The sequence below is a fragment of the Zalophus californianus genome, chromosome 4, assembly GCF_009762305.2.
Source record: "Zalophus californianus isolate mZalCal1 chromosome 4, mZalCal1.pri.v2, whole genome shotgun sequence".
Lineage (NCBI taxonomy): Eukaryota > Metazoa > Chordata > Mammalia > Carnivora > Otariidae > Zalophus > Zalophus californianus.
In genome coordinates this window covers 30369249-30391358 of record NC_045598.1, presented here as the reverse complement: position 1 = coordinate 30391358, position 22110 = coordinate 30369249, and the positions used below count along the sequence as shown (strand labels likewise).

Below are 22110 nucleotides of genomic sequence, written 5' to 3'. Positions count from 1 at the left end.
GGCAGGTGGAAGATTCTGCATTTCAGACAAGTTCCCAGATGATCCTGATGCTCCTAGTTCTAACACCCCATGTTGAGGAACAAGAACAGAAGGTAAAGTGAAGAGACGGGGACATAGCCTTTCATAGGTGTGCTTCAACCTCCCCTTCTCCTTTTCCATAGTCACTGCTTCTTATGTACCATACACTTTCTAGCTATGCCAGCATATCTGCTATTTCCTCATATGATCATTACATTTCCATTCCTCTGTGCCTTTGATTATGCAGTTCCCTTTGCCTAAAATGTCTTGCTTTCTGTTGTCTACTTAGAAAACTCTAGGCAGAAGGAAAAAAACACAATGAGTTCCTTAAGCAGCCTATAAAAAAAATAGTAGTAGTGGGGCACCTGGGTGGCTCAGTCAGTTAAGTGTCCGACTCTTGGTTTCAGCTCAGGTAGTGATCTCGGGGTTGTGAGAGTGAGCCCTACATCGGGCTCTGTGCTGTGTGGAGTCTGCTTAAAACTCCCTCTCCCTGGGAGGCCTGGGTGGTTCAGTCGGTATGTGTCTGCCTCTGGCTCAGGTCGTGATCCCAGGGTCCTGGGATCGAGTCCCACTTTGGGCTCCCTATTCAGCAGGGGAGTCTGCTTCTCCCTCTCCCTTTGTCCCTCCCCCCAGCTCGTGCTCTCTCACTCACTCCCTCTCTCTCTCTCAAATAAATAAATGGAATCTTTAAAAAGAAAAATTAAAAATAATAATAGCAGGTGCTATCATTTACTGAATGTATTTTAAGTTTGAGGCAATGTCCTATGTATACATTATCTCGTGTAATCTTGACAATCACTCAGTGAGGTAGTTACTGTTCCCATTTTGTAGATATAGCAACAGACACTCTGAGAGACTAACAAACTTGCTCAAAGTCCTAAGCCTGGAAAATGGTGAAGCTAGGATTTGAACTCAATTCTTTGTGATACCAAGTCTTCTGTTATTAACTAAAGAAATGCATTCATTCAAAAAGTAATTCGTTGAGTATCTACTATGTACCTGTCATTGTTCTGAGTGCTATACACATAGTGGAGAACAAGTTAGAAAAAACCTTGCTCCCTTGGAACTCACATTCTAGTGGGAAGGAACATAATAAATAATCATCTCAGGTCATTTCTATTTAAAGATGTTATCAGAGAAACAGGGAGGCGGGACCAGATCATGCAGGGCCTCATAAGCCATAAATAGCTTTAGAATTTTATTATGAATAGGATATGAAGTCATTGGGCAGTTCTGAGCAGAAGAGTGACATGATTCAATTTACCGTATTTCAGCTATTATGAGATGCATATTTCCTCCACATTTAAGGCTCTCTAAAACTAGAATAAATCTTATAATCAATGGTATTTGCATAATTGGCAGAATTCCCTCTTTTTTGGTAGCGTATAAAATGATGTCTGAGATTCAGTGACATGCAGTATATTCTAAAAAGGTGAATCTGGCTACTGTGTGGGAAAATAGCCTGTGGGAGAGGAGTAAAAGCCAGAGATCAGCTCAGAGGTATTAGAATAGTCTATGGAAGATTCCTTACTTAGGTGGAAAGCAGGGAAATGGGGGCAGGTGGGTGGGTAACAAAAGATAGACCAAGGACATATTGGAAGATGGAGCCAAGTTGTTCACAGACTGAACATAAAGTTTATGGCAAAGAGAAGAATTAAGGATGACTCTCAGGTTTTTTGCTTCAGCAAGTAGGAAAATGGGACACTATTTCCTGGAATAGGCAAGACAACGAGAAGTATATTTGAGAGGAAATCCAATACATTCTGTTTCTGACATGGCATTTAAAAAACCTGTGGATCATCCAAAGGGTGACTCCTTGAATCAGAGCTGATGTCTAGTACCACTCTGAGCATTCCCAAATGTAGGGCCATGAAGAGTACACATCTGCATTAACTGGAAGATGGGGCCAGCCTCTAGTAGAAGCACTTATTTGTCCAGAAACAAAACCTACAGTGACAAGGAAGATCTTCCCATGCTGGAGATCCTTTATGTGCTTTTGGGGATATGCTAGAGTTACCTTTACAATAGTGGAGTATTGCTGGGAAAATTTTTGACACTGGTCCAGCTTTGTCTGATTCTTCTCAATTTCTGCAAACAGATCCTAGAAACCAAAGTAATACATTATCATCATTGTCCCTACTGTCATCAAAACCGCTGAGCATTTATTATATTCTAAGGCAGTATTCAAATCTTAGCTACATCAGAATCACCTGCGAGGCTGAATAAAATACAGACTGCTGGGCCCCACACCTCCGGAGTTTCTGATTTGGTAGGTTTGGGTAGGGCTGAGAACTTGCATTTCAAACAAACTTCCAGGTGATGCTGATGCTACTAGTCTGGAGTCCACACTTTAGAAACCACTGTTCTGCATATTTTACATGTGTCACTTCATTTGACCTCAACAATAATAACCTTATGAGTGAGGGAGGTTGAACAAATAATGTAATATACCCATTTTATTGATGAGGAAGTAGAATACTGAGAGGTTAAGTAATGTGGTCAAGGTCTCATAGTGAGTGAGTGAGCCAGGACTGGAATCCAAGCAATCTAACACCAGACTTCATACTCTAAACTGTAATGCTACACAAAACAAGCCACACACACACACACACAAATCCCCAAAATGCTAACAAGTAAAAACCACTTCAAATAATTTTTGTCCATTCACATCTTTCCTGGTTTTTAATGCCCTGGCTTCTAATCCTAGAAAGATCACATGCAGTATCAAGAAACAAAATGAAGCAAGATCATTTTAATCTGTCCATCTATGGTTTCAATATACAGTCACTACAACTTGGGATTGGAAGGGACCTTATGAGTCTGTCTGGCCTAATGTAAAACCCATATCATCTTGAGACCATTCTGCTTGAACTCTTTTCAGAAGAGGAGGCTCAGAATGTCTTATCATTTGGGGGAAGCTTAATAGCTAGTCCATCATCTTCTTTTATGATGAATTAACGCCCACCCCCTCCCGCCAACTTTCACCATGCTGCTGTCACACCCACCGTCTGCTGGCTGAGTTGCTCCGACAGCACTCTGCTATCCTCTGCCTGGCCTGGCTTCATCATTTCCTGCTGGGCAGTGGTTTCCTCAATCCATTTGATGAGAGTTCCATGGCAGGCTCTGTAATCTCCCAGAACCTCCTGGATACTTTCTAGCTCAGACTGGCTGGAGGAGCAAAGGAAAAGAAACTGCCATCAGATACCTTGGTACAAACAATAAAATAAATGGTGCGATTCCCTCCTTAGTCCCCCCCTAGCTGGGCCGGATCACAGAGGATACACCTTTTTTCTGCGGAAGGGCAATGCAATGCCAAGACCTATGCTTGTACCCGGTGCCCTGTGGGGTGAAGGTGAAGAGAAACCAGTTGTGCAAGTTAGCCTTGGACACTGCCTGGGAGCCCAGCATCCCACGATGATCCTTGTCAAATTTTTACCTAGGTTGCCAAAGATCACCAGGGTTGTCAATAAGGTAGTACTGGCTGTATACTTCGGTTTCCTGATGACAGAGTACCCCAGTTATGATTCAGGGACTGCTGTAATTTCTTGGGTGAAAGTAGTAGTTATTTTCTATTAACTTCAGTAATAGTTTCTTATATTACTTTTGTTAGTCTAACTAGACTTGGGATAGTAACTCAATTAATAGAGAATCAATCCAAACTTAGGAGTTCCTAGAACTTCTCTATGTATTTGCCTACCCAGCCTAGCCTCAGAAAGGTCATTTTCTATCTTTCCTATTCAAATCAGACATCAGAAGAAGGAGTTCAAGTAACAGAAATAAAAACCGCTGAATTAGCAAATGAAAGTGGAAGCAAGAAATTCTGCAAAGCCACACTATGAAAAATGGCTCACAGTTGGATTCCTTGGCATCATGGCTTAACTAGATAAAAACTAGAACAGGAGAAGCATAGCTAACAGGACAATCACTGCTGATCCAAAAGCAAGCCTCAGGTCTGCGTTGGTGTTGGTGGTCCCAATTTTCTGTCCTTTCTCTTGTCCAGAATTCATATTGTCATTCAATTTGTACCCTTCTCTATCACTTCCTGCCTTTAAATAAGAATACACAGATGTAATTCAATTTCTGTTTAAAACCTAGTCCCTGGATACGGAAAAAGGGTGAGGCTGCCACTCACCGGGTCTCCAGCTGGACAATGACCCGGTGCCACCGGTCCTGCAGCTGGGAGCCTTTGTCCTGATAGCGCTCCAAATCCAGGTTTCGCTCTGGGGTCAGACGACTCAGCTGCTCTGCCACTAGCTTGGCCTTGGCAATTTCCTCATCCAGGACCGAAAACACTGAATTCTTGTCTCTCACATCACTAAGCCAGTGCTATAGAAACACAGGTACAGGTTAAATATATTCCATGCTAAAAAGGACTCAGACTAAGGTAGAAAACAAGGACATTGTCTATAGCTGGCTCCATATTATACCTGGAATTCAGAAGCTAGACCTTCTAGTGTTTGTGCTAGAAACACCTCCACAATGCTCACTGGGAGGCCAAGGACAGGCGGTACAGTACAGGGAAATGTGCAAAGATGAAACCTGGCTCTCCCACTTATAAGCTATGAAACCAAGATAAATTGTTTAGCCAATCTGAATCTCAGTGTGCTCATCTGTGAATGGAGATTAAAATCTCTACCCTATCCACCTCACAGTTCTGTGAGAATCAATGAGATAATAGCTAAGTGATTTACAAACTTACAATACCACCATGATTGTATCTGATTTAGCTATGATTTTACTGGGGAGAAAAGGGAGAAAATAAATAGAAAGGCATAGTCCTTTATTTTCCCTTTCCAGCTAGACATATTTCTCAGTCCCAACTTCTTTGAATCCACATTAAAATATATTAAATATGATATTCTGCCTAGTTCAAATGCAAACTTAAAACACTGTCATGCCATCCAAAATTGCATTTCTCTGCTAACCCAAAGCAATGGATATGTTAAATCAAGCTCCTACAAAATTCAGAAACTCAGAGCAACCAACCCGTAATGTAGACCGATGGGACTCCAGAGCTGAGAGATCTGCTGGTACTGCTTCTTCTTGACTCAGCTTGATCTCATAACCTTTGACCAAGAGTTCAGCGTCCTGGATGCTACGCACTATAACATCGATTGTCTTTAGCCTATGAGGGTAAAATCACCTACGTTAACACACACATTTTAAGAGCTGAGCCACAGAATTGGAGTGCTACAAAGAGGTTCCCAAACATAACTGCTAAAATCGGTTTTACCATTATTAGATGATGACAGGGTTTCATAAAAACAAGGAAGCATGGTATATGTGTTGCCAATTTAAGCCAATTCAAAATAAAGTTCTTAGTGATACTGGGACACAAAGACATGTGGTGGACTCATAGGAGAAACGACATGAGGCCAGAAACCCACTCAACACTACGAAGAGTCTAAGATCGGTGACCCCTCATGGTCATGGTGGGTAGAGGGAAAACCTTCAAAGACTATATTTAGTTTAACTGAAAATTTTTATTTTTATTCTTTAGCGTCCCTTTTTCTTTTTTTCAGAGGTATCTAAAGAAACAGAAATGAGGTACGAAATAGTCCTAACACTGCAAATCCATCTCCCTTTCTGTTATCACTGGCATTTCTTCGCTGTGCACCCCAATGATCCCACTCGATGTTGCCTGGAACTAAAGCCAAAGTCTCTCTTCATGAGTACATGCTCTTCAAGATGTAAAACCTCTCTGGATTGTTCATGAAACACTCCAGGCATTTCCCCTTCTCATCCTAGTGAAAACATTGTCCTTTGGATCCAAATCCTCAGCTTACTCACTTATTCAGATAGACAGTGGACAGACCATACACATGGTCCATTTTCTCCACCAGCAGATTGAGTTCTGAGCGCAGAGTTGGGACACTTGAACCAGATGGAGACTGATGAAGAAAGCTGTTGCATTTCGTGGAAAGAGCATCAAACTCTGACCTCAGTTGCTGCAAATCCTCTTGGGTGCGCTGTCAAAAACAAGACACACAACAAAGATGGGAACACAGAATTGAACAAAGAAATTAGAAAGACGTTCTTGTTTGTAATAACCAAATACAGCAAACAACCTAAATGCCCACATATAAAAGACTAGTTGAATAAACTATGAAACAGCACTGAAGGGGGAGGATGGGAAGAACACACACACACAAGTATTTCCTGAACACAGTATTTGGACTATAGGTTAAAGACAAAAGGAACCAGAAATAAATGTTGAACTCCAGTTAGTAGGTTTGTTTTTTTGTAGTAACATGAGTCAGCAATTCTAAAACTACTTATCTCTACATGCTAGAACTGAGCAGTAAGTAAATTTACTGTGGATATTATAAAGTAGGTTTTTTAGTCTTGGGGAAGGGAGTTACAAATATGGAAAGAAGAGAGGTTAGAATGAACCCTGTGGTACTAGTTTGGAACCAGATGAAGATAGATGCATATGAATTCATAGTTATGTCTGTGTGTGTGTGTGTGAGAGAGAGACTGACAAAAATACTGATATCAATATATCACCTCTGTGATACGTTCATATGAATATAATTACATATATACACAAAGATGTGTGTATGTGACATAGGGGTGTTTTTGTATGTGTGTATGCATATCCGTGTTTGTAAGTAAGTATGTATTTTTCTAGTTCTATCAGCTGAGCAGGCCTAGAAACAATGACACCCCAATAATAATGAGCACACTCAGCACCCAGATCTTGGTTTCTAAATAGTATTCTCCATCTAAAGGAAGTGGGAATCCTTGGAGAAATGGCTGGTTACATAGGTGGGGCTGGCAAAGGAGAGATGAACCTGGAATATTTTGTTTTGTTGAGAAATAAGAAAGCACTGAAAGAATGGTGGGGACAGGTTAAAATGACATAGATGCCAGCTTGAAGGGACTCCCAATGGCTAAATTTGGGAAATTCTGAATATCAAAATAAAGATAATAACAACTTACAAACCTTAAATAACATAAGAATCCATAAGTCCATACTGACCTAAAGAAGGAAGAAAGGAGGAAGGGAGGGAAGCTCTTCCCTTTAGATAGAATAGAAATTTATTCTATTATAATTAATAGGGATAATATAAATATTAAATAGGAATAATGTAATGTAAAAGGAATAACAGAATTAGAAAATCACCTTTTGGCAACAGTCATACCAATTAATTCAGTCAAGAATCAACACGAGATGCTAAAATGGTTGGTGAGGGGCGCCTGGGTGGCTCAGTCGGTTAAGCGACTGCCTTCGGCTCAGGTCATGATCCTGGAGTCCCGGGATCGAGTCCCACATCAGGCTCCCTGCTGAGCAGGGAGCCTACTTCTCCCTCTGACCCTCTTCCCTCTTGTGCTCTCTATCTCTCATTCTCTCTCTCTCAAATAAATAAAATCTTTAAAATAAAATAAAATAAAATAAAATAAAATAGTTGGTGAAAGTGTGATACAAAACAGGATATTTACATAGTCTCAAAGTATCTCCCCACAATATGCTTAGTAATTACAAAGAGGAAAAGAGCAACAAGCGATAAAAGTTATCACCAGTAATGGGACAAATCAACATCACATGCCTCCTGATATCATGCACTGAGGACACAAAATCATTTCTGTAGTATTCCTGCCAAAAACATGTAACCTATATCTAATCATGGAGAAGCCTCAGATAAACACAAATAAAGGAACATTCTACAAAATAAATGACCTGCACTCTTTACAAACGTTAGGGGCATGAAAGATGATGAAAAATCGAGAAATTGTTTCAGGTTAAGGAAATTTAAAGAGATGTAGCGACTAAACACAATGCGTGATAAGTACTGGATTGAGTCCTGTCCTAAAAATATTCTTTGGTGGCTCAGTTGGTTGAACGACTGTCTTCGGCTCAGGTCATGATCCTGGAGTCCCGGGATCGAGTCCCGCATCGGGCTCCCTGCTCAGCGGGGAGTCTCTTCTCCCTCTGACCCTCCCCCCTCTTGTGCTCTTTCTCTCATTCTCTCTCTCTCAAATAAATAAATAAAATCTTTAAAAAAAAAATACATTCTTTGGTGTGTGTGTGAGGGGGCGGGGGCATACCCAAAAAAGGCATTAGGTCAACTGATGAAATTTTAATGAAGTCTTAGATAATAGTACTATATCAATGTTCATTTCCTGATTTTAATCATTGTCCTCTGGTTACATAAGAGACTACCCTTGGGGCACCTGGGTGGCTCAGTCCTTTAAGCATCCAACTCTCAATTTCAGTTCAGGTCATGATCTCAGGGTCCTGAGATGGAGCCCCATGTTGGGCTCTGCACTCAGCAGGGGGAATCTGTTTGAGATTCTCTCTCTCTCCCTCTCCCTCTGCCCCTCCCCCCAATTTGCACATGCATGTTATCTCTCTCAAATAAATTAATAAACCTTTAAAAAAAAGAGACTACCCTTCATTTTTGGAAATGCACACTCAAGTATTTAGGGATAAAAGAGCATCACGTACAGAACTCACTCTCAAGAAAAGAAAAAAGATTATTATAATGTACATTTGTAGAAAAAATGATAGAGCAAATAGAGAAAAATGTCAACATTTGTGGGATCTAGGTGAAGGCTATATGACAATAAAAAATTTTCTGTATACTGAAACTACTTCAAAATAAAAAGTTAATCCAAAAAAAGAAAGTCCTTCAGAAAAGCTGAATATTAACATTTCTTAGAATGTTCTAATTTGCTGGGACAGATTTCAAATGACTACAGAAAACTAAAGTTTCAATATGAAAATTATAGGTTCATATGATCAAAGAAAATTATGCTGCCCTCTCATCCTCTTCTTCGAGCTTAGGAATAATTGAGAAAGGTAAGAAAAATCACTCCTCCTAATTTAGCCAGTCCGTTCCATTCCTTTAAGCTCCCAGATCAAATCTACTATTCTTCATAGATCTCTCTCCTACGGTCCCAAGTAGAAATGGTTTAGCAATACTCTAAATTTCTATAGCAATGTTTGCTTCGAAACCTGCAAATACCATTGGTACTATCTTATGACATCTCTTATACTAAAGGTCCTAATTGTGACTTCAACGTTTTATCCTTAAGTATAGCAAAAGCCAAAAGTAAGGACTTTGGCTTACTCTCTTTACATGCCTATGAGCACGTAACAAAGCCATTAATATTTGCTTTTACTTCAAAAATACTACTCTACATTTTGATGGCATTTCACTTTTTCAGAAAACTCATTATATGTACTACATCACTTAACTTCCAGAAGTTTTCCAAAACTTCGGAAGTAATACAGTTTGGACTCATGCATTATCTCCATTTTTTAAGAGAGGAAACTAGGATGAGAGTTAACTTGCTAAAAGTCAAGTGTGCATAAGAGCCTAGAGTAGAATCTGAGTCTTTCCTTAATATTTTTTTGCATCCTATTGCTGATGGCAACCATGTCACAGAAAGTAACACATGCACATCAGGGATAGAGCAGACAGCAGCATCTCTGATAAGTAGTCTTAAAACACGTAGCCCAAATGCAGAGCTTAGAGCAATGTGCCAGTCTGTTTGCCTTTCCAGCTGTGCAGAAAACTAATCAACAGTCAGCAACACACTGGGAGCTGAAATCATGCTTTGCCATAAATAAAAGGCATTTGCAGGCTGCAGGGAAGAATTCTCAAGTAGGAATGCCGTGAGTCTACTGCCTTATTTCTTAAGCTCCATATTGTCTTGCCATCCAATTCACTCTGAAAGCATTTACACTGCAGCCAGCACCCACCCTGCTCTTCAGGCTTACCTCTTGCTCTGCGATCCTTAATGCATTGTCCTGCCGAGCATCTTTGTCAGTCCTGGAACTGGCTGGAGACTGAATTCGTTTGACCAGCCGCTGTTCACACTCCTCCAGGCGTAGTCGGATATTCTTCAGCTCTGAAATGTACATCTTGGCCACAGTTTCCTCTTTGTCCTCTGCAAAATGCACAAGCACAGGATACCATTAAGCACCACAACAGAGGTCAACAAACCTGAAAACAACAGATTCACCCTTAGATAGAGGGCAGCAGACCAGACATTCCACAAACGAAAGCAAGGCCTTATATGGGAGGAACCTTTCGTCTGATCCTAAATTCCCTGCACTGTATACTCATCTTTAAGGATCTAAACCTGTTATGTCCACAAGAAAATGTGGTACGCTGACTAGCAATAATGAGTGAAATAGGGCCTCTTTGTCCATGATCTGATTTTGAGAATTCATCTCTATAAGTTTTTCCCTATCTCAAGTTTTGAGCCACTCAAATGGTAAAAAGGTGGTACTTTCTAGTCTCCATGAAGGTCTAGCAGCCCCCTTCAGGGCTCTCAATCCACCACTCCTCTCCCTTTTCCCAAGGCACACACCATTCTCTATGGACTTCATCAGGTGCTGGAAGTGGGTTTTACAAGCCTCCACCTCCTCTTCCAAGCGCAAACGATCAGCCACTGAGAACAGCAGAGAGTCACGGCTATCCTGCAGAAAGTCTTCATAGTGGGCCTGGAGGCTCTTCATAACCTGGTGGCACTCCCCTGGTGCTGAGGATCTAAGCTAAAGAGAAAAAAAGAAAAGAAGAAATTTCAGTAGAAATTTCTCCTTTTTATTGATGTTTAACACATATACAAATCAGGTGCACACACCATAAATTGCAAACATGTTGATTTTTCAGAAACAGAACTTACCCATGTAATCAGCATTCAGATCAAGAAACAATCTTACCAGCACCCCAGAAGTACTGTGCCCTCTGGACACAACACTTCATAATGGTTAATTCACCAGTATTCCTCTACTACATACACACTTACACAAGAGCCGCTTGTCCTGCAGAGAAGAAGTCTACAACCTAGGTTGGCCAAGAAGACTGAAGATACCATGTATCTTCATCAGGACCCCCTAATCCTGAAACATTATCCCCGACTCCACTCTAGGTGGGTAGGAGTCTCACAGTAATGAGAAAAAGTTCCTTCTGAAAAAAGCTTGCCAATAGGATGTGAGCCTGAGGTAAGGCTTTCACACTTACCTTTTCCAGGTTCCAGGTCTTTACAACGTCAAGGTCCTTCCTCAGATAGTTCCAGGAGATAAGGCTTTTGGTGTTAACATGTAGCTGATGCCAAAGGGCCATCACTTTCTGATAAGACTGCTCCACCCTAGAAAGGACAGAGAACTTGGCTGTAGCTTTAAAACTTGAGCTCCTCATTAGAGACCTTCCAGGGGAAGATGTGATTGCCTTAGCAGAACTGGGTTTGTAGGCTAAGCAGAGAAAGGCAAAAAATCATATACTAACAAGGCAATCTTTAGAACAAAATTAACTGAGATATTCAAACAATCTGGATTTACTATAGTATTATGTCTATGATGTCAGCATATGTTTAGGAGTCTTATAAATGTGATCCATATATAATCATGAGAAGTAAGAAGATATATCCATGAAGAGAAGTAATATAGAAAAGTAGAAATAAAATAACCCCATCTGGAATTGTTGAAAAATGATAATATCAAATGCTTAAAAAGTACATTGCTGTGGTCTATATATTCACAAAAGTGCTAAGATGTTTGAAAGTTAAGAGTAACTTAAAAAGTCATCTGGCATATTAAAAATAAAAAAACAAAACTACAGTATGAAGGACTGGAGAAATTTTTTTTTCTAAAGCATCCCATGCCTAATTCAATCTCAACTTCTGGAAGAGTTACAAACTCACAAATACACAGACATATTCAACACACATACCACATTACCTTGAATTTCTTCAGGTCAAGAAATGTGAGATATAAAGAACAGGATGGAAAACTAGAAGCCAGGACTTCACTTAAATAAGAGACCTTAAACCCATTAGTTTATCTGCTCTCTCCAAAAATCCCACTGAAATTTCAGTGGTATCAAAATCAATAGTTGAAAATAGCAAACTAGGGAAAGTAGAACTCTAGGGTGGGTGGGTTTTATTATATGTTCCATGGTATAATTCAGCTTTTAAAAATATGTATGTATATGGCATTAATAAAATATAAAGAAGAAAATTAACTATTAATATAAAAATCAGTCTTCTAAGAGTAAACTGTTTAACTCAAGAATGATCACTGAATATATCTCAATTGAACATCAGCATTTACTGAAAAGCTACAATGTAGCTGCCAGTCAAAGATTTGGTATCTTAATTGGAGGCCTTTCCCAGAAGAAACTTTAAAACTTGGCTGCTCTGTTTAAGATCACAAATGCAGGTTCATCCCTCCACCAGCTTACTCAGGCCAAGCAGCCCAGGTGGCAGCTGAGCGAAGTTACCTGGTGGCCATCTCAATGGCATCCTTATTGGGTGAGGGGATGAGGAAACAGACCGATGGCACCATCGCCTCATTCCCTGTGGGGCTGATCACCTTCCACTTGGTCCGCTGCGAATTATCTTCCAATACACACTCATCATTCTTGCAAATGGTGATCTGGAGAGACAAACTCACAAATTATTGCTAATGGATAAACCAACAACCCATCATGATATTATGAAAGTTATAAGGAGACTGTCTTAAGACCTCCAAGAGCTATCTCTCTGCATCTACAACCATCGGGATAAAAGTTAAAGGGACACGATAGAGGGGAGGGGGGTGGGGGATGGGTTAGCCTGGTGATGGGTATTAAAGAGGGCATGTTCTGCGTGGAGCACTGGGTGTTATACACGAACAATGAATCATGGAACACTACATCAAAAACTAATGATGTAATGTATGGTGATTAACATAATAAAAAAAGTTAAAGGGACACGAATAATCATAACTTTGCTCTTGTGATACTCCCTCTTCCTCCCTTCTTGTTGTCCCACTCAAATCGCTGAAAAGGTTTAAGCATTTTGGAATCATCAACTCTTCCCTTTGGGAAATAAGTAACCAACATTATCATCCCTATTTTATAGACAGAAATACAGAGACACAGAACAGTGCCAGGGAAGTTCATTCCTTTGCATTACAAATATCTACTGAGCCTAGTATGTGCCTGGAATTTCGGTGGGCCACTGGACATAAGAATGGTAAAATGGTAAACTGACAAACATGGTCTATATTCCACACATTCTGGTGGGGTATAGAGTTACAATACTGTGTGGAAAATGCAATTTACCAGGGAATGCATGAAAGGGACAGTGACCCAGTCTTGCCTAGAGAGGTAAAGAAAGATTATTCAGGACTTTGAAGCCACATTAAGGAATTTAGGAATTGTAGGATGTAAGCAGGGGAATAACTTAAAAAAAAAAAAAAAAAGATCATGCTGGGGGACACCTGGGTGGCTCAGTCGGTTGGGTGGCCGACTGTTGATTTCAGCTCAGGTCATGATCTTGGGGTCTTGGGATTGAGCCCTGCTTTGGGCTCTGCTCTCAGCAGGGAGTCTGCTTAAGGATTCTCTCTCTCTCTCTCTCTCTCTCTCTCCCTCTGCCCCTACCCTGCTCATGTGCTCTCTCTCTCTCTCTCTCTCAAATAAATGAGTGAATCTTAAAAAAAAAAAAAAAAGATCATGCTGGTGGAAAGATAAAGAATGCACTGAATTGGGGAGGCAATGCCATAATCCAAGTGAAAGAAACTGACGGTCTAACTTAGGGTAGTAGCTGCAAAGACAGAAAGAAGTACATCTAAGGGATATTTATCTGCAAGTTGATACTGATTTGGTAGTTCTACTAGTTGTAGGGGATAAGAGGGGAAAAGCCAAAAAAAGCGCTCAGGTGCTACAAAGTACCATTTCTGACGCCACTTAGGATATGGAGTGGATAATGACGCCAATCTCCAAGGCAGGGAGCAGGTCAAAACTGTAGAGTTTGGGTTTTTGTTTTTGTTTTTTTTTTTAAGTATGTTTAAGTTCTAATTAAAAAAACAAAACAAAACCCCTCTACCATTGGACCTCTCCCTATCATAACTCTAACCGAAGGCTTCGCTTCTCCCTTCCTTCCCTCTGGAGTCAGAGGCGCCCCTTCCACTTCCTCACCTCTATCTGCCGGTAGTCACAGACGGCCTTCACAGAAATGGTGCTCTTCAGCACGTGGTCGGGACTTCGTGGCTTTAGCTGAACAATGGTTTTTGATCTCCCAACAAGACTGGCAACAGAACTCTTGGACTGTATAAGCTGCTCCTTTTCATCCTACAAAGTGAGAAGAAACACAAGAAGACATTAATGTTGCTATTCAGGGTGACTGAGTCAACAAAGAAAACTGAGTGCTCCACTCCCTCAGAGAATGTCATCTCTCAGTTAAGTAGGGACCCGTGGTGGAGCCATCTTAGAAATACAAAGATAAAGAAACAAGGAGAGGATATTTCTGTCTTCTACCAAGTGATTTTGTACTCAAATTGTTCAGCTTTCTCCCTGTGCCCTTTTCAATGAATCATGAAGCCACATGCAAAAATAATAAAAACAGAAAACAAAAAGAATTGCCAGCTGCCAAATACAGATAAACACAGCTAACACAGGATTTCCCCAAATAACGTTCAGAAAGCAAGGAAGTTTAAGAACAATAATAACAACGTTGCTGTTGCTATTATTATTATTCGCTTTCTTACTGGTAGAAGCCAGTTCTTGCCTTCTGCTTAGGAGAAGCCAGAATTGTGCTCTTTAAGAAATTTTTAAATAATTATACCTCCCAAGCTCTACTACTAATATTTCACTTTCTTAAATTGAGTCAAACTTTGTAGAGAAAGATCTATAGCTCTTCCACCAACAATTTATAAACTGATACTGTTGGTGAAGACATCATTACAAATGATTTAGGATTTACCTTTTCGTGTCTTGCTGTGCCACAGTCACGTAAATTTGACTAATTTGAAAGAAGTATCATGCAAAATTGAAGCTCTCAAGTCTCTGCAAACCCCATTATCTTAAAAACTAATGAACTTTTTGCCCACAAAATTGGTAGCAATCTACTACCAACCGTGTTAGAGAGTAAAAGATAACTTTCATGTATTACCAGGATGTGTCAAGCCCATTTTGAGGTATAAAAAGTCCTTAGAAGAGGGCTTTCTTAGGATGGAAGTAGATGTGATGAGAGTAAAGAGTTAATAATGTTAAGAAATGCCATTAAAGAATTAAGAATATGCAAGTAAAGAAAAAGAAATGCTTAAATAAACTACCTGTGCCTGTCCCCGGGAGCATGATTGGAAGAAATACAACTTTAACTTATTAGTTAAGAAAGAGGAATGGAATATATCAGGGAGACAGCCACACTGTTCCATACTTGAGAGCTGGTCTACCCATTTCCGTTTCCTTGCAATAAAGATGTCAATTTCTGTCTAACCCACAGCCAAACATCTCAAGTTCCAGAGACCAAGTGCTCAGCATGGTAAAAGTTCTGAAAAGAACCAGAAGCCATGACAGATGCTCCCGAACCTGACGGACAAGCTGAGGAAAAGCTGAGGAGCAGACCCAGGTGACTTCATGCCCAGATGACGCCGCCAACCCGAGGCCCCTGACCTGGAGAGGAGGGAACAGAGCAGCGACCCTCGAGAAGAGAAGATAGGACAACAATTGCAGAGGAGTTACCCTAAGACAGGAAGGTACTCTGTGGAAGGGAGGAGATAATAGCCAAGGATTATTATATTCCTCCTTCATACTTGAAGGACCTCCAAGAGAGACATTCTAGAGACAACATCTAAAACGTCAGGCTTTTATCCTTCATTCCAAGTTAATTAAATTAACAGATTATTTGCCCAGGTGAAACACTGAATGTGAACCCATTCACAGGTTAATAACACCTGAAAGTGTAAAAATAAATCAATAAATAATCAACTAATGTTCACAAATACCCAAGTCTCACTCATGAAAAAAATGGCGGTTTGGGTTATTCTAGTTCTCTTATTTATAATTTTCTACTGAAATGAGAGTCCCCTGTTTCTCATGTAGAAAAAATAATTTCCCTATTACATACTCTTCTATCTTAATTTGGGATGTAGTTGGAGCCTTGTCTTGCCAACTCTGTGTAATATACATTCAATACATGTAAACAGTCCTGCTCTGATTTTATTACCAGCATTCCTCAAAGAATAATTCATTGGAGAAAATGAATATAAAATTGATTTGGATTAAATACTGGATACAAAATTTTTTTAAGTTAATATTGCTACACATAAATATTGCCATGATATCTAAATAAGATTTTAATGTCATCCTTAGTTAAAATCAATATTCTAATATCTCATTTTACCAAAACAAAATTACCAACAAGGAAAAATTTGGCTCAGGTCTAGTTTATTGATTTGGTTTTAATTCTCTTTGCATGAAGGAGTAAAAAAGAATTTGATGTCACCTAATCCCCTTCAACTCTATTTTTCATGCTCTACACCTCATGGTTAGTCCCAACTACTGAATTAAAATAGGAACAATGCAAAGAAAGTATGCTGAGCACTAAGTGGCTCAAGGGGAGAGGACTAGGCTGTTACTTCAATAGCATACGCAAAGGAACCTTATTAGCAACTTTTTTTACAGAAAGAAAAGAAAAAAAACAAAATTGGGGTTAAACTCTATTTGAACATGAGCCAGACTGTATAATAATGACCCAATGCCTTGGAGCATTCAAGGATATAAACAGCAGCAGCTGGGATGGTTTACTCTGTTTCTCAGAAGAAATCATCCTGCTGATGCAACACCCACCATGGAGTCCTGGAGCAGGTCCTCGAGGCGAGATAAGCTGGTGTTGTGGTCACAGGAGTATTTTCGTTTGATGGAGTCTTGGAGGTTCTTCAAGAATGACTCCAGCTCCCGTGCATCACTGAAGAACTGTGGGGAGTGGAGGGGTACCTCATGTGTAACTCATCACAACACAAGGATTTTAACCAAGAAAGAGCAATCTCCCCGTGCAGAGCTGAGCAGAACTGATGACTCTCCTGGATTATCGATGTTGCATTACATAGTCCACAGGAGTAGAAACCAAGGGCTTAAAATGCCATGTCCGGGAAATATTAGTGATGACAACCACAAAGCCTATGGCACCCTATAGGAAAGTCAGTTGGCTTCCCCTCCTTGGAAACGCTGCTAGTGACAACACCTGGCTGTGAGGCAGACATCAAGAAAAGCCTAGAGGTTGAGTGATCATAAGTTCCAATCCATTGATAAGGTTACAAAATGATCAGGAAGATTATTTCATTTAGGGCAAACCCAAATAGAGGTAACAGCTTATTTCCTCCTGCCACCCTCACCTGAAAACAAGGAGTATATTCTCGATGTTGTGATCGACTGAAGAAAGAAAAATGGTCCTGATGTTTTACAGCTTATCCCATCAAGAGGGAGGGTTTACTTTTCCCCTTGAAGCTGGGCATATAGGCACGTGACTTGCTTTGGCCAATGACACGTTAATAAATGTGACAGCAGAAGAAAGGGCTTGTGCCCTGGGGCTTGCTCTCTCTGGCCGTTTGTGGAACATAACTACTCCATGGAGCCTAGGAGAACCTATCAGGTGCTAGAGACTTGTATATGGACTTGTCCCCCACGACCCCAACCAACCGTCTGACAAGGAAGTGATGCCATTTGGGACCCACCAGCCCCTCGCCTGCCTGCCAGCTGCCTACAGCCATCCATACGCCAGGTAAGATAAGAAAAATCATCTTTTCTCATCTCAGCGGAGCCTAGCCCAAATTACCAACCCACAGAACCAAGAGCTGACTAAAGGACTATTGTTCTAAGCAGCTGTGCTTTGGGGTGGTGGTTTACACAGCACAGGTCAACTGACGGAGATGTGTGTTTCACCCCACCTCTTCCACATGCAGGGTTGTGCGCACACACACACATTCACACAGACACACAACGTGCACACAGACACAAACACAAAGTCCACATACCTGAAAGTAAGCAGTATTCTCTTTTACATGCTGCTCGACACACAAGCACAGCTGCTTCATCCACTGCAACTGGGACTGGGCGGCGGCACTGTAAGCCTGCAGCAACCGAACACACACACAGAAGGGCAGAGTTTAACAATATCTGCGTGCAATGCTCTCTTTCAAGCACAGCTCTGCCACTGACAGGCCAACCAAAGATACACGGAGATACCTGATGGACATCGGCTGAGTGCTCACCATCAGAAAGAGGCTTGCCTTTCGTCCAACACGGGTTACATAGAAAAGGCCTCTCTCGTGCTCAACTGCAACCCAGCTGACCCTTGAACAATGGAGGGACTAGGGGCACCGAACCTCCGTGCAGTCAGAAATCCACATGTGACTTCTGACTCCCCAAAAACGTAACTAACAGCCTGCTGTTGACTGGAAGCTTTATTGATAACACAGTCAATAAATACCTATTTTGTGCATATTTGTACTGTATATATACTATATACTTGCAATAAAGTAAGCTACAGTGAAGAAAATGTAACTAAAAAAATCGTAAGGAAGAGAAAAACATTTACAGTACTATATGGTATTTATTAAAAAAAAAAAAAACACACATATAAGTGGGCCCGGACAACAGTGCAAACCCATGTTGTTCAAGGGTCAGTTGTAAATGATCAGCAAAACCAGGACATAAATAAATCTCTCCCGGATTCCTCCACTGTTATCTCTTTTCTGGGCAAAGGCACCACACCAACAGGAGACAGGATCTGCCTGGATGCTTATTTGAAGAAATATGGTTCAATAGGAGTCTATAGCTCTTTTGGTTTCTCATCGCATTCTCTCCTTTGTTTGTAGTCTTTTGGGGACTGTGATGACAAGAGAGAGGATCAAAGACAACTGATCACGGACACTTCCTCCAGGTGTTGCAGGAGAACAAAGTCTCGGGTTTGAATGCTTCTCTGATGACAACCTCTGAGCACCTGACCCCTACACATTCTCAAGTCACATACCTCCACAGTCTGCTTGGCTGGGTGGTTCTCAAGTGACAGCAACTCTGCTGTATCTTGTAGAGACCGAAACACATCCTGTTTCTCCTCCAGTTGCATTGTCAACTCCTGAAAATTGAATTCAATTGTATGCAGTAAGTGCTATTAAAGGCTGTGTTCCCTGCCCGACTTTAAAGGAGCCTCCAACACAGGGTGAGCGCCAAAATGAGGAGTAAACAGCACAGGCCAGAGGGTTTCAGAGAAGAGCAAAAATGCTAGAATTATTGGAGAATGATTCACAAAGGGTATGGGACCTGGGCTAGACCTGAGGGAGCGGGGAACACAGGATGAGCACAGGAGGCAGAGGAAGGAGACAACTTGGCAGGCAGGGCTGGTTCGCGGCCCCACTGGCCTAACACGGTACCTGACACACCCTTAGATCCCCATCACTGACTGGGGGGCTTTGCTCAGACTGTCCCATTGGCCTGCAGTGCCCTCTGGCTTTAAATTCTGTTAACAGTACAGGACCCAGCTTAGATGCTAGCTCTTCTATGAAGCTGGGTACTGATCCCTGCTGTCAGATCTGATCCCTTCTGTCTGAGCACTTTCTTTCTTTTTTTTTTTTTTCAAGATTTTGTTTATTTTTTCGACAGAGAGAGACACAGTGAGAGAGGGAACACAAGCAGGGGGAGTGGGAGAGGGAGAAGCAGGCTCCCCGCCGAGCAGGGAACCTGATGTGGGGCTCGATCCCAGGACCCTGGGATCATGACCTGAGCCAAAGGCAGACGCTTAATGACTGAGCCACCCAGGCGCCCTAAGCACTTTCTTTTTATCTTTACCACAGCCTAATTCCCATTCTCGGACAGACTGTTTTCTGTGTTATAACATCTATTCTTTCTCCTTTACTACAGAAGAATCATATACCATTCTCCAATCAGGAGACGTTTATATTTTTTAAACTCTAATGGAATTAAAAAGTATCTAAAGAAAGTGTTAGTAAAAAAAGTTTTCTATTTGCATAGAGTTTACAAAATCCTTAAAAACCTCTGAGATGTGGAAATACACTTAGCAAAAAATGACCCTACCTGTATTCACTGAAAAAGAATAAAAAGTATTATACCATTGTTCAATGCTGAATTTCCTTTCCCATTTTACAAATGAAGACTTTTGGCCAAAAAATTATTAAATGAATTTAAGAGAATTCAAAATTTGTGAGAAGCCAAGAGTATACCTCAATTAAACAATATCTAAACCCTACACTAAGTGCTTTGCCTATATTAGCCAATCTTTTACACAACCCTTTGAAGTGGTACTATCATCCCATTATATAGAGGTCCAGAGAGATTAAATAACTTCCCCAGGGTCACAGAGTCAGTAAGTGGAGGAGTAAGAATTTGAACCCAGGTCTTTTCACTCCAAAGCCTATCATCTTAAACACAAAGCTATTCTGAAATGACTCAACTTACAGACTGATACTCTCTTTGTCCAAGACACTGCCTTTCTTTCTTTTTTTTTTTTTTTTAATTTATTTGAGAGAGAGAGAGAGTGAGAGTGAGAGAGAGAGAGAGAGAAGGGGCAGAGGGAGAGGGAGAAGCAGACACCCCACTGAACAGGGAGCCCGACGCAGGGCTCAATCCCAGGATCATGATCTGAGCCAAAGGCAGGTACTTAACCGACTAAGTCACCCAGGTGCCCCAAGACACTGCCTTTCTAAATGCAGTCTAAGTAAATACATTCTAGGGCTCAGGTTCCCCTCTCTCCATGTAGACTTCTCACACCCACAGATGCCTTTAGGCAGGGAGGTCCCTATTTCTACCTCGCAGAACGCAAACCCAGAAATCCAAGCTCTCAACAGACTAGCCTGTCTCCTTCTACGAATACATAAATATGACAGGTCTGTTGTGCAAGACTCACAGAGAAGTAATTTCTCTTGGCTGAGATGTTGGGATTGTTGTCACTCCAGTCATATGCTAGTTCCTCCTCTTCCTTCTCATTCAACCAGATCAACTCAGCAGTGGCTCTGGAGACAAACTTATGCAGGCTCTGAAGGTGCCTCATCCGGAAGCTAGAAGTTTCCTAGACAAAGCAAGGATTATAAGGTTAGATTGCCAGGCTTTCCTCTGTTGAAGATAGCACATGTGACATCAAAGCAAAGAATAACCCAGGAAAAAAATTAAGCCTTGATTTTTCATCTCTGGGTGCCTCTCCATGAACTCAAATTTAGTACAAGTTTGGTACAGGACTCCCGGAGCCCCGGTCAACCCTAGCAAGAACTCAGAACTCACCGGGCTTTTGTGGGGCTCCCTGAATGAAGAATGATCCAAGGCCTGTCCTACTCTGGACAATCTCGAAAGACAGGAACAAAGAAGAGACAGAAGGGGAGGCTCCTTCCTACTAATCTCAAACTTTTAGTTTTGGTGTCTCAAAGCACATACAGTCACTGCTTGGGAGGAACACGGAAACTAGGACGGGTTCTACTTATTTAAAACTTCCTGGGGCAATGGTTTCTGATCTACTAAGAAAATTGAGAAAATGTTATAATACATATGAACAACTGCAAAGTAAGTGATATAACCTAATAAACAGAAAACCAAAACAGGACTGAACCATAAACTTTCTGAATTAGCGAAGGCAGTTGTTTGGAAGGAACTGTACTGTCCCTGAAGAGGACAAAAGAGGCAAAACTTACCTTCAGTTTACAATACTGTGTCTCCAGCTTTCCAAGAGTTTCAACATAACTGGTATGGAAATTTTGGGACATTTTTCCCTGATAAGAAAGGCATGAAATAAAGATATATTAGAGAAAAAGTAAGTAAACTCTATGTCCAGTACGGTTTCAACTGTCTGCACGCAGATAGGGACTGGCTAGTTGAGATAACAAGCCTCTGGACCAGGTTGTAAAGCCTAGGGCAGCACTGGGTGAGGGGTGGTTCAGTGGGGGTGAATACAGCTGACAGATCTCGTGCTTCCACTAACTCTGGGAGGTTTCTAGCAAAACCTATGCCTGATGATTCCCAAACTACTCGATTGCTTTTTTGAAGGGAAAAGTTGAAATTACAAATGGGAGGACAGAATGAACCAGGGAAAGACTGAGTGAGTAGTTTCTCCAAACCAGCTTTCCCTGCAGGCAGGAGGTGAAGTGGAAGGAGCATGAAGTTTTGGAGCACAGGGCCTGAGTTTAGAAACTGCACCCACTACATACTGATTTTGACTTTAGCTTTCAGTATCACAATTCTTTTTAGAAAAAAGGGTTAAGGGGCACCTGGGTGGCTCAGTGGTTAAGCGTCTGCCTTCGGCTCAGGTCATGATCCCAGGCTCCTGGGATCAAGCCCCACATCGGGCTCCCTGCTCAGCGGGAAGCCTGCTTCT

The 22110-nt window shown here is 41.2% G+C and overlaps 1 protein-coding gene across 34 annotated transcripts in view; it reads right to left on the bottom strand.

Moving 5' to 3' along the window:
- MACF1 (microtubule actin crosslinking factor 1) overlaps positions 1–22110 on the bottom strand; it is a 340905-nt gene that overhangs the window by 135152 nt on the left and 183643 nt on the right. For 22 of the 34 annotated variants that reach the window (XM_027622580.2, XM_027622734.2, XM_027621977.2 and 19 more), the window contains 16 exons: positions 21431–21508; positions 20656–20817; positions 18766–18870; positions 17768–17863; positions 16584–16709; positions 15068–15073; positions 13932–14084; positions 12252–12406; positions 10995–11121; positions 10342–10525; positions 9746–9915; positions 5809–5987; positions 5005–5143; positions 4151–4344; positions 3024–3186; positions 2036–2119 (listed from right to left, as the gene is read on the bottom strand). In XM_027622580.2, coding sequence (XP_027478381.1) covers positions 2036–2119; positions 3024–3186; positions 4151–4344; positions 5005–5143; positions 5809–5987; positions 9746–9915; positions 10342–10525; positions 10995–11121; positions 12252–12406; positions 13932–14084; positions 15068–15073; positions 16584–16709; positions 17768–17863; positions 18766–18870; positions 20656–20817; positions 21431–21508 — 2121 coding nt within the window. The remainder of the gene's footprint in view (positions 1–2035; positions 2120–3023; positions 3187–4150; positions 4345–5004; positions 5144–5808; positions 5988–9745; positions 9916–10341; positions 10526–10994; positions 11122–12251; positions 12407–13931; positions 14085–15067; positions 15074–16583; positions 16710–17767; positions 17864–18765; positions 18871–20655; positions 20818–21430; positions 21509–22110) is intronic. The other 12 variants (XM_027621712.2, XM_027623976.2, XM_035726950.1 and 9 more) reach the window with 1 other exon arrangement.